The 13,082-nt window shown below is 37.1% G+C and overlaps 1 protein-coding gene across 5 annotated transcripts in view; it reads right to left on the bottom strand.

The window, feature by feature from the left end:
- The window catches only part of PLA2G4A (phospholipase A2 group IVA), a 160,918-nt gene that overhangs the window by 47,387 nt on the left and 100,449 nt on the right, over window positions 1–13,082 (bottom strand). For all 5 annotated transcript variants that reach the window (XM_040446617.1, XM_040446618.1, XM_040446620.1 and 2 more), the window contains 3 exons: window positions 9,914–10,050; window positions 2,287–2,509; window positions 1,315–1,429 (listed from right to left, as the gene is read on the bottom strand). In XM_040446617.1, the coding sequence (XP_040302551.1) occupies window positions 1,315–1,429; window positions 2,287–2,509; window positions 9,914–10,050 (475 nt within the window). The remainder of the gene's footprint in view (window positions 1–1,314; window positions 1,430–2,286; window positions 2,510–9,913; window positions 10,051–13,082) is intronic.

The raw sequence follows: 13,082 nt of genomic DNA, 5'->3' as shown, positions 1-13,082 counted from the left end.
TTTAACAGATGTGGAAACTGAGACTAAAAAAGGCATGTAACTTGGTCAAGGGAACAATGCACAGTAACTTCTTTCTTGTATCTTAACTTGTTTAATAATGATTGCAGATTTCCCAAACAGATTATAAGGTCTTATAGAACAGGGGCAACATACTGTGGGGGCGGGGGAGGGGAGTTCATGCTTAGCACCTGTCATACCACGTCTACACAGTCAGTAACCAGAGAAGCCATTATTTTAATAAAAAGAACAAGGGCTTTTTGCGAACAAACCTCAGCTCTGCTGCTTAGTTTCTACACGGCAATGTGCAAAACATTGAATTTTTCTGAGGTTTTGTTTTTGCTTCTAAGAAGCAGAGCTAAAAATACCTCACTTCCCGAGTTATAGTAAAAATTGAATAAGATAATAAATACAGTAAGTGATTTCTGAATCACAAGCATGACGAATGTTTTAGTCAATTAACTGATAAAGATTAGAATGAGTGAATTCCAGGTGCACTGCTTTTTATAAACAATTCAAAATTCTTGCCTGGGAATAGTCAGTTGAAAAGAGTGAGACCTTTTAAAATTTGGAAAAGGATTTCTGGCTACAAATCTGTTAATTACCTTCCATTCACAATGACTTTTTTAAGCTCATGGAGTGACTGATTTCACTGAGGTACTTTTCCTAAAATTACAATGAACCCTACCATCTACAGTCAGAAATGCTACCACATTGCAGATTAGGACGAGCAAAGGCCCCCGCCAAGTATGATGTCACATACTTTTAGAGCACCCAACAAGAAGCAAGGCCACAGAGAAAACAAATATTTACATGTGAGGTTTAACAATATGAGGTATTTTGTTCGCCAGCTGCCAGAAGCATAAACTAGTACTTTTTGAATGCTGAATTATAAAGACGAAAATGGTGCTTTGAATGATAAGCATACATCATGTTACCCAATTTAAGGAAAACATAAGCAGTAAGCAAGAGCATATGCATTGCCTAAAAGCATGCTATTTTGTTAAAAGTCCTTGAGGAATGAGTAACTAAAATCGAGGTGATTATATTCATGACTTTTTAATAATTTCTTTTTTATTTTACTAATTTAAATGAAGGTATATTAGTAACTGGAATGTATATTAGTGTCATGGAATAGTCTGTCCAACCAGAAAATCATCTAGCTTAGCATTTTCTTGTACCTTCCAATGTTTTTACGTTACCAAAAATACATTAAAACAGACAACTAAAATTGCTTAGGATCTTCCTCTAATGAAAATCATTAGAAACCGCAGTTCAAAGGTTCCTGGAAATGCTTTGAAAGGGGAAATCACATACCTGCAAACATCAGCTCCGAAACATCAGGTTTGACATGGAGACAGGTGAAAAGGGGTAAAGGGCATTGTGCAGAATTGACTTTTTCCTTCAAACTACTCAAGGTAGTGTTCATTCTCTGTCCACAGAAGAAATAAAGAAATGGTTTTCAATATAGAAACATATACAGAGAGAAAACTATTTAAAATAGTACTTCCAATCAAGACACTTAAAACTTCTCTAATAAAAATCAGTCTTCCTTCTTCTAGAAATCTCTGGGTCCTAATAAACGACAACAAGTAAGCTCTATGGAGGTAATTATTATCTTCATTCTAAGAACAACAGTAACTCTTTTAAAGATTATGGCTACATTTGAACTGAAGAAGAACTTGGCAGCTACGAAGCCCAGAAAGCAGTTGGACCCCAGATTCCCTGGCACAGACTCTGTCTCCCACACTTTATCTTCAGATGAAATGTCACACTGTAGTCATGTGTCAAATAGGCTTGCTCCATGTGACTTATTCCCTTTTCTGGCTTTCTTTAGGGAACCTCGTTTTTCCTCTACCACTAAAATACTACTTGTATTCATCCCTTTATTTAAAAAGACTGCCATTGGGGTGTGCAGGAGTGGACAGTAAGAGGTCAAAATGTGTATTGAAGAATACAAAAGTACTTCTCTATACATCAAAACTGATACACAGAAAGAATTAGTAAGCACTAGTTGGAAATGTAGAAGTGTTATGTCTGGCAGGACAATGCGTACTCAGGACACATTGTTGATAGAATCAGTTGAGTCAAGTGACTTTTATAAAATGTTATATGGAAATGATGAATCACTGGGTTCTACTCCTGAAACCAGTACTACACTGTATGTTAACTAACTTGAATTTAAATAAATTAAAAGAAAAACCAAATGCATCATTTTGTTTTATTAAAACATTATGACATACACGGCCGATTTGTATTAAAAGGATTGCAGTTTGAGCCATAGCTTACATTGTGAATTAGTGTTTCTCCAATTAACATCCCAAAGATGTCAGTAAAGGTGACAGGTTGCCCAGAGCTTTTCTTCTTCCATAGAGACTCAATGTATCTCTTAACTTTCTGTGGTGTGAGAAGTAAAAGGGGGTTGTGGCTAACATTTTTCATTAGCTCTTCATTAATCTCCTCTGGCCCTTTCTCTGGAAAATCGGGGTGAGAATATAAGGTTGACATGTACCTGTAAAGAAGACAAAAGATGATTAGTAACAAGAAAGGACGTCACATAGTAGTCTCCAAAGAAGGCAGGTGCTCTCTGTCATAAGAAAAATAAAGAATGTTAGAAATGGTTGGTTAACTTAATTATCTGATTAAAGATATTAATCCATTTAAGGAAAGAATGTATCAATCAGAAAGGAGCTGGTCCACAACAAAGGCCAAGTAAAAGAGAGGTCTCAAAGGAAATAGTGGACTTCCCAAGCCCAGTCCAGAGGAGAGGATGCCCTAGTGGGCTTACTGGCTGTCCACCGTCTAGCCTCTGGGAATGGGTAATTCCTATTAGATTATCAGAGACTGATGAACACAACACATTTAAGTCATGTAAATAAACTTACTTGTCTGGATATAATACCAGTCAAGTAATCTGATAATTTGACTTTCCATAATGATTAACTATAGGTGGGAAATGTGCTGTCTAAACTATTGTGAATGCCTAATTCTCCTAACAAATGTATTTTTGTTTTTATTTTGCCCATTGCCAACTGGGTAGAATCCCGAGTCTTGCCAATTGTAGGTCTCAGAATTTCTGGGCATCCAAATCTGATTGTGAAATCCTGGAGAGAAAGAAGTCTTCAAGGTAAATGCTTTCTTATGGACATTCTTGGCCACCAGCCATTTGGCCACTTCTAGTAATACTGGAAATCAGTAGATACTACCTTGGTATTTGATATTTAGACAATAAACATTCAGCTACCACCCTCCTTCCTGTGCACCAATATCTCTAGTATTGTAGCTCTCCGTACTGAACATTAAGTATGACTTTACTTATCTGTCTCCCTTAGTCTTGTGATCTCTTGCTGGGAAAACTTTGTTTATTCATCTTCTCCAGCCTCAATGACTAGCAAATGCCAAGCACATGGAAAGCACAGTTTTTGAACTACTGAACTGAGAAAACAAAATAATGAAAGAAATATATACTCCACCCCTTCATCCAACCAAAGAGAAAACAGGGCATAGTTTAATCTCCTGTTTCCTTGACATTCAAATAGAAATGCCTACTACAATGGTTTATCTTTCCTTCAGGGAGGGGAGAAACCTGACCTTTACTGGGTCCCTGCCCTTCCTGAAGCCTGGGCTGGTTAACTGTACATAAGCTATTGCCTTGAAGACCTGAAATGCTTTCAATTCTTCTATTTTAAAGATGAGGAAAGAGAGGATTGATGAATTTAAATACATGTTCACAGTTCCCCAATTAATAACAGAATGAGAATTTAAAATGTGTCTTCTCCCCTGATAGGCTTATTAAATCTCTTAAATAAGATTTCAGTTCTTAGAGACCAAACTACTTCCATTTCACATGAAATTAGAATTTCTTATTGGATTCAGAGTTCTTTGGAGACAAGTTGAGAATAATTATAAGTTAACAAATGGAGAGTGATGAGAGACCTTTTAACGTTTATTCATTTTTTGAGAGACAGAGACAGAGCGTGAGTCGGGGAGGGGCGGAGAGAGAGGGAGACACAGAATCCGAAGCAGGCTCCAGGCTCTGAACCGACAGCACAGAGCCCGATGCGGGGTTCCAACTCACAGACTGGGAGATCATGACCTGAGCCGAAGTCGGACGTTTAATCGACTGAGCCACCCAGGCGCTCCTCCCACAAAAAAATTTTTTTAAATAAAAATCCCTGGGGCGCCTGGGTGGCTCAGTTGGTTAAGTGTCCAACTCTTAACTTCAGCTCAGGTCATGATCTCACAGTTTATGGGATCAAGCCCCGTGTCAGGCTCTGCGCTGACAGGACAGAGCCTACTTGGGATTCTCTCTCTCCCTCTGCCTCTCCTGTGTGCACATGTGTACTTTCTCTCTCTCTCAAAATAACATAAACTTAACAATAAATAGATAAAAACAAATAAGAATTCTTAAAAGATCTTTATTACATAAATTGGATTCCTAAAATTCCCCCCAAACATGTGATAAAGATAAATAAAAAAGACTTACTCCAGACTCAAGCCTGGGATAATTACCAAATATCTATAAAAAATACAGCTTAGAGTACTTGAGAGATACTAGGGTCTATCTACTCCTGTAGTTATTCTAAGGTCTATCACATGACTCATCAAAATCAATAAACACCTGGTTTTCTGGACCTCATCCTACTTTTCAATAATTGCATGCATTGATGGAATGCATTGGTTTGTATTTAAGAACATAATAAAAATAGGAAAATAAAACATCTTTTGGTGCCTTTAACTGGTTGACTCTGGAACTATCCAGGATATGCTTCATTCTTTATGGGAACACTAAGAACTTCTTTACTGGTTTTATTAACAAGAATAATTTCTACCTCCAGGGACAATTGGTTTGCCCTTAGCTTTTTAAAAATTATATTATGTAATTGGATTTTACATAGTTCGATTTTGCCTTGGACTTTAGAAAGCTTAAACTCAAGCCTGTGTTTCATGGTTTTCAGAGCTATAGGTTATAGAATGAATTTTTAATTGAATTTCTAGTTATATATTTACTTACCTTTTTTCACTTCTATCCTTATTGTATGCAACCCAGTTTTACTTTATAAGATACATTAAATCCTTTCCTTAATGAAGCAGGGTAAAAATAAAGAAAAGGACCAAACACTTAATGTCAGTAGAGAACAATTTAGCCTCAGAATAATCTTTTCAAAAGACAGATAAAAAGGAAATAATATGATCATTCTGCTGTTGGAAGTTGTCATTTCCAACTATTCAGCAGAAAGATGTAATCACTCAAATCTGAAATAACATTATTTAAGACTTCCCTTCTCCATCTCTACTTAGCTGGTCTTTAAATGAATCAACTTATGATTCTAGTAAGTACCTTTGCCCCATGAATTGTCCCCAGCAAGATCTGAAGGCCCTGCCCTGCCCTGCCCTGCCCTTCCCTTCCCTTCCCTTCCCTTCTCCTCAATGTTAGCCATTGGCTCTAGATCAAGAAAGTCCTTCCTCTGGGGTTTGAGGATTGCTCAGAAGCTAGGACTTGTGCCACAGTTTCAGAGGTAGGTTTTTTTAAATGGCCAAAAAGTATACAGATGTCAGCCCAATTCTCTCTGTTCCACGTAGGAAGGTTGTAGTCCATTTCTTTTCTCTAAATGCTGAAGTAAACTCATTCACTTGAGGGAATTTTTCTCTCCCCCTTTCCCTCTCTGATTCTTTCCCTACTATGAAGCACTTGCTTTGAGGATACAAGCCCTAGCCAAAGACAAAAAGACCTAGATACCTCAGCCTTTGGCACTGGGTTAATGTTCTCTGCTGGTTCAGCATTTATTTTTTAGAATTCATGAGTGTGAATTGGACAGACTCTTCATGATGTCATCATGGTGACATGCAAGACCTGAGTTTTAGCTTTGGTGATGCTAAAGACGGAGGGGTAGGCAATGGCCAGTTTTCTTTAAATAGCTGTCTTTGTTTCCTTGGTTGCACCAAGGCAGGATTCACTGTTACTAGTTTCTGTGGACATGCTACCATCGAAAGCACACAAACATCACCCCAATTTGCAACTCTATAGTTAAGTCTTAATTTTCACCTCTTTACTAATACGTGATTCCCAATTATACCAATCAAATTTCTGAAACCAAGTGACTTAGACATAGCAGGGCCTCTACAAATAGTTAATTAATGAATGGAAGGATCCTCAACTTATTTCTCTATAAATCTGAAGATACTGGCCTCTAATTTTTCAACATATTTATATGATGGAACACATCATTCTCTCCATATGAATGCATTTTAGGCTAAGTGTGAAATTCTAAGACCTAAATCATGTCAAAACTGCACAAGGAATTCTCAGTGCAGTTTCTTCCTCCAGATCGCCTGGCCAATGTTTTAAAATATCAGTGCCTGGCCTCCAAGGACTTGCCAAATCAGAATCCTTAGGGGTAAACATATAGAATTTCTATGCTTAAAAAAGTGTCAAAAGCAAGTCTCAAAAGCACTAAAATTCGGAATGGCTTGAGAAGACCCTTGACATTTGTGAAGCAAATAGCCTGAAACCCTAAAGAAATCTCTAGATTAATTTTCCCCTCAAGAGGCAGTTACTTATGCAAATCTTCATTTAGTCATTCAGTGTGTGATAAACTGGAGAGATTCTTTAAGCGAACAAGCCAAGCACAGTCACCACCCCAAACAACATATTTTTCTCTAACTTACACCTTGATCTTTTAGACTATCACCTCTTATCTGGCAACATCCCCTAAAATTGTTTCATTGTTCAATGCTGCGGGAAGTCTTCAGACTCCTGAACTGAAAGTTCTCCTTGAATTCCGTTTGGGTCACATTAATGGACTGAGCCCCACTGCTATCATTGCAGAGCTACTCTGATTTGTCTTTAGATGGCAAGGTCATACAAGCGTGGCAGTCAAGAGCCCACAGCCCCTTATGATTCTGCAGATGAAGCTGTACTGGGGAAGAGAGTTGTGCCAACTGGTTGGCTAACATTTATATGTAATGAATAGCACAGTATCATCCCCAAATAATTTCAGAAATAATTACCATAAGGGTAGTAGCAATTATAAGGGAAGCCTTTGTCCTACATAAAATTCTCTTTTGTGATCACAGAAACCTTTTTGGGAGGTCCAGGGCTTCTCCAAATATTTCCGTATTACCTCATTTGTGCCAAGTAATGGTCATGTGTCAGCAGAATATAAAAACTTACACAACACAAGAGTGTAATTTGTTTATCCAAGTCTTTCCGAATTCCTTCCTTTGAACTTTTTACCTTCTTGCCTATACTGTTCAAGAGAAAATGAACATGCATCATCCTGACCACCTTTTCTTCTGTTCAGGAAGTATCTCTTCTCTCCACAATGAACAGCTTTCACTTGTCCTTCTTCTCTTGTCCCATCCTGTCTCTGTCTGAATCTTTTTCTATCCACAAACCACCTATTTCTTTACCTTCCATCTATCCTTTTACATTATTTCCTTTACTTCAGACTTCTACAAAAATATCCAAGTCCCTGAAATTCTGAAAATAAAACAAAACCAAAACCCTTCCCCGAGTTCCTATATTCCCCTTCTTGAAATACAGCACCTGAAAGGTTTACCTCCCCACCTTTCTTCATCTTCTATTCACTTCTTACTTGCAATTTCAAGATCAAGAGTTTTCTTTATTTCCTTTAGTGATTTTTGCTAAAACCACTAAAGATTTCCAAACCCAGTTCTAAGCTAAGCTTCTCACCCATGTTTCACTCTACTAAAAGACCCACTATTTCTTGAAGTACTCTCCACCCTTGACCTCTGGGTCATTTTTTACGTGATGCTCTTCTCTGACAGCTACTTTGCATTGTCCATTAGGGATTTCCTTCCCTTTTTGGTCCATTAGCTTTTGGGGTGTTCTAGAGTCCCATGAATTAAATTATTGGTAGTAATAGCTGAAGTGGTAGAAATTGGTGAAATTACCAAGGGGGTGGGGTGTAGATATAACAGAACAAAAAGGAGGTCTCCTCACATTAAGGAGAAAAGCAGTGAAAGTAGTAAAGACAGTATGGAGGGCAGAGTAATAAGAGAGGATGAAATAAAAACAAAAAGGCATAGTAGGAGGGATTTGTAAGAGGGACAGCTAATGTGTGAAATGTCCCAACTGCCAACCTCACCCTCCCTGGCTCCCCCAAAAAGTCAAGGAGAAAAAGAATTTCAAGACACCATTACATTTGAAAATTAGGTGCTTTCAGGTGAAAATCAATTGTAAGGATTTTAGGAGTGAGTGTCCTTTAAGGAAATAGAATAAATTAGTGAAGGCTAATCTTGAGGAATTTAGACAATTTTTTGTATATAGAAATTTTTGTATATAGAAACGCATGGTCTGTAAATGTTTAAATGATTGGCCTGTAACATTTAAAATTCTCTTAATTACATTTTGCAGGACTTGTTTTTCGAATCCCGACAGAATATAAGATGTCGCCCAAAGTTGCCCCAAATCCATAACCAACTCAATGACTGCAGCTCTAATTAAGCCTAAACATGCATTATTATACCCTCAAATCAGCACCCCAAATCACACCTGCTCTGTCTTTACTAGCTGAGTCTAAGAAAGTAAGCTTCCTGTAATGTATCAGTCAGGGATGGACCACAGGGATCTAACGAATATTGAATTCAGAGAAAGAAAGCCATTCAAAGAGTAATAACAAAATGCTTGAGTAGGCAAATTAATCTAAGGGTCCAAGTTTTTCCATCATATTACTCATTAAACAGGCAGGTGCCTGTTCTTTCCTTCAAGGGAAAGAATAATGATGGGCTACACCCTTTTTTCAAAAGAGATAAATCATTTTGAGGGTACATACAAAGAAGGTGGCAACCATAATTCTAAGTTTTTGTTTCTTAGCTAAAGAATCTGATTCAAAATATTTAAGAAACTGTAGACTCTTTATAGGTGAATCTCTATGTAGAATCTATACCTGTCCAATAGAAGGTTATGGTTTAATTCAAAGAATGCTAGAACAGAGGATCAAAAGCCTGACTTTACATGCTGGTTCAAATCACTTGGCTTCTGAGTCAAATTTTCTTTAGTTGAAAAATGAAAAAACTCAGATCCATCTCACAGGATGAGAAGGTACAGAAATTTTAGAGTGCTAGACATATTTAGTATAGTATTATAATAGATGAACTTTACTATGGCTGCATGATTAAAAAGCCTTGTAATTCAAAGTCAGACATTTTGTAATAAGGTGACACTCATAGTTGAGACATCTGGGGAAGAACTAATATTTGATTTTCAGTGTGCTTCTATGAGTTAGGCAAACCAAAAAGTACACAGTAGAGTCTTTGAACATGTTTTATACACGTTTGTGAAAAGTCAAATCTACAGTGCACAAATATTATACATGCAGATGTTTTATGTTTCTATCCAGATTTAGCTGCGCATAAATACATTTAAAGGATTAATTTCACAATTATATGCAAATCAGTGAAACTTATTGCATTTCTGCATTCAAAAGTTGTTTTTCTTCTTTTATATACTAAGGTATCTTGCATTTCATTCTATTTGCCCTAGAGAAGAAAATGAATACCCAGTGAATCATGGAGACTTAGACATGATTGCTGAAAGATTACAAATCAGAAAATTATAGGAAGATTAAATTAATTACGGGTGGAGTATGTTATTCCACCTCTGTGATATTTATATAGAATTTCAATTGATCTATTTTTAAGTTTTACATTTAACTGCATTTTAAGTTACAAACAGGCTTAAAGGGAGTAAATTTATGACAAGAGTCATCATTATGTATGAATTTGCCATAAAAAACGTTTTTAAGAAGCAAATTATTCAATGAAGCTGCAATACTTCAGTAACATGAAGTTAAGGTTAATTTTCGAAATCCTCTTTTCTTTTCTAAGGTTTGAGGTAGATAAATGCAAAACATTTAGCATGATATAACTAAGATTTAAAATGCATACTAACCATGTGGAGCCAGAAAGGCCAGCAACGTAAGTAGCACAGTCCAAAATTCCTGATTCATATAGTGCCTTCATCACACCGGAGAATCCGACCATGGCTCGGAACCCTCCACCTGAGCCCAGTATGGCCACCACAGGCACCTGGGATGATGAAACAAAGAGATCATTTGTGAAGCCATAAAATACATTTCTGTTTTGTTTCAACTTTTATGTTATATGTTCTACATTTGGTAATCAGGAACTAAAAATTCCATCATACCTTAATAATAACTAATTTTTAAAAAGGAAAATGTTTCATATAAGACAATCAAGAATTAATGTCTCTTAGAAGGCAGACATTGCTAAAACACCAACTAACTCTATTTAAAAATAACGACAACCACAACTCCCTATATTTACTTGACCCTTTGCAGTTTTTGGCTTGCTTTCGGGTGCATTTTTTTTATCCTCTCAAAAATCCTGTAAGGTGAACAAAAAAGTCTTTGCTTATTCTGCAGATGGAAGTTCTACAATGGTGATATTACTTGCATAAGGCCTATTAACTGGTAACTTCTAGTTAAGTAAGCACTGTGCCCTCTTGGCGCATAATTCTTACTACTCCTTTATGCTGACTCATTTCAAAATACATGCTATTATTCAAGCAATTAAAAAAGAATGTGACAAGACCTAAAAATTTTATTTACTCTTTAATCTATTAAATAAATCTCACTGAGCAGTCTCTATCTTTCAGTCATCACAGGTGGATCCGGGGAATATAGTTTATTTAAGTGAGGCAGAAACATAATAATAATTATGACAATAGTACGAATAGGGACAGATGACATCTGTTGAGCAATTACTATCTGATAGGAACTGTTCTAAGTATTTCATAGAAATTATCTCATTTGATTACCACAAAATCCACATGAAGATTTTACAGGTTTATAGGATTTTATGCTCTTTTATAGGTGAGCAACCAAGGTACTTAGAAGCAAGACCTCGAAAACTTGTTCTGGGTCATGCAACTAATAAATCGCAGTCAGGAGTCAAACCCCAGGTTCCTACATTGGGGTTCATGCTAACATGCCTTACTAAAATAAAGTGCTACAGGTTGGGAGTACGTGAGGTCCAGAAGGTGTGGTGAATTCCAATCAGAGAAACTGAAATGGTAGAGAGAGCTTCATAAATAAAAAAAGAAACCGGTTCTTAATTTTAAAGATGCACAGTTATTCAACAGGGAGGGACGAGGGCAGGGAAGGAGGCCGGTCTGGAAATGGAAGCAGCATGAGTCAACCAAGAGTTTTCCCAGTAGAGAAGCAAAGGCTGTCTGCAACATGACTAAAACACAAGTGTTTGTTTGGAGAGGGAGAGATTGTCATTTTCTTTGTGGTCCTCAACCATTATTGCTTAAGAGAGCTGGTGGTTTCTCTCTCTACTCTAGGGAACAGCTCTTAAAGTGTACACAGCTCTCAGGGTGTCCACAAGGTCAAAACTATTTTCATGATAGCAGTAAGAGGTCATTTGCCTTTTTTTGTTCTCATTACTTCACGAGTGTGTGATGGAGTTTTTCAAGAAATTACAGGATGTGTGATATAGCAACAGATTGGATTCAAAAGCAGATAAGAGAATCCAGCTGTTTTCTGTTAAGTCAAACAACAAAGATAATTGTAAAAATGGATCTCATTTTTTTTTTGGTTCTTGAAAATTTGATTATTGTCATAAAATGTTATTTATATTAATATGACATCAACGTATTTAAAATTTTTAAATGTTTTTATTTACTTTTGAGAGAGACAGAGACAGAATTTGAGTGGGTTAGGGGCAGAGAGAGAGGGAGACATGGAATCTGAAGCAGGCTCCAGGCTCTGAGCTGTCAGCACAAAGCCCGACGCGGTGCTCGAACTCACGAGCTGTGAGATCATGACCTGAGCTGAAGTCAGACGCTCAACCGACTGAGCCACCCAGGTGCCCCAACATCAATGTATTTAAAGTAAATACACATTTTAATAAGTTTTCTCAGTTTCGGTTTTTAATATGGTAAATATCCATAGAGATAGCCCACATAAATAAAAATAAAATCTTTTAGAAGTTTATGATATTATTTAAGAGTATAACGGATTTCTGAGACCAAAATGGTTAATAACAACTGCTTAAGACTATCAGGCACATGGTGAGTACAATCCAACCTCTTCCAGTAAAATTTAGAGTCTTTTGAGGACAAGACAGTGGAAAGAACAGACAAAGGCATAGGGAGTGGATGGAGGGAAATATTTACTGGACAGAGAATGATGTGGAGGCATTGTGAGATTGCCAGGGAGAAGAGGTGTCTTTTGTTTGACATTGTTTCTCAGTGATAACAATTATCAAAGAAGAAGTTAGAGACAGAAGACTGAGCAGTTCATGGAGCAAAGATATTAGATCATGGAGCAATTCAAGGCTTTAGAAGAAACAAAGTGAAGAAAGAAGCCCCCAAGTGTAGCAGAGCAGAACCTGAACTGTGTGGGGATGCTCTGACTGGAGTTAAATAAAAATTTCCTACTGTTACCAGGTTTTCCTTTCTACATATGTGACAAAGTCTCATTTGCAAAATCAATGTCCAAATCATGGAGCGCATGTGCAGAGATGAGCTCAAGTATTTTCGGCAATTCCATTTTATCTGTAATAGTCATGGTATCCTCTTCTTCTGAGGTGCGAATGGCAAACAGTTCCTCCTTTCTTCTACTCCCTAAAGCGAAGCTTGTGAGGAGAGAAACAGAATCAAGGTACATTTACAAGGAGAAGCTGGTGACTGATCTGACGTTAGGCACAAAAGAGGAAGGAGTGTGGTCAGACTGTTAGGGTTTCTAGCTTTGCTCCCAGCAGATGATGCGGCCATTGCCCAGGAGAAGAACCCCCGGGGCAGGGGGCCAGCTGCAGGGGAAATACTGCACTCAATCTCAGAAATGCAAAATACACGACACGGATGCATCGTGTTCCAATCACTTGGATTCTGATCCTTGGGTATTCATTGACCAATGTGAGATAGATAGATAGATAGATAGATAGATATAGATATAGATATAGATATAGATATAGATATAGATATAGATATAGATATAGATATCTATCTATATATATCTATATATCTATATAGATATATAGATATATATATATATGGAACTATATTCCATATATATTCCATATATATGGAACTA

The sequence above is a fragment of the Herpailurus yagouaroundi genome, unplaced genomic scaffold (genome assembly GCF_014898765.1).
Source record: "Herpailurus yagouaroundi ecotype Mexico unplaced genomic scaffold, PumYag 195, whole genome shotgun sequence".
Taxonomy (NCBI): domain Eukaryota; kingdom Metazoa; phylum Chordata; class Mammalia; order Carnivora; family Felidae; genus Herpailurus; species Herpailurus yagouaroundi.
Note: the sequence above shows the minus strand (reverse complement) of the source record. Positions and strands in the feature narration are given on the sequence as shown.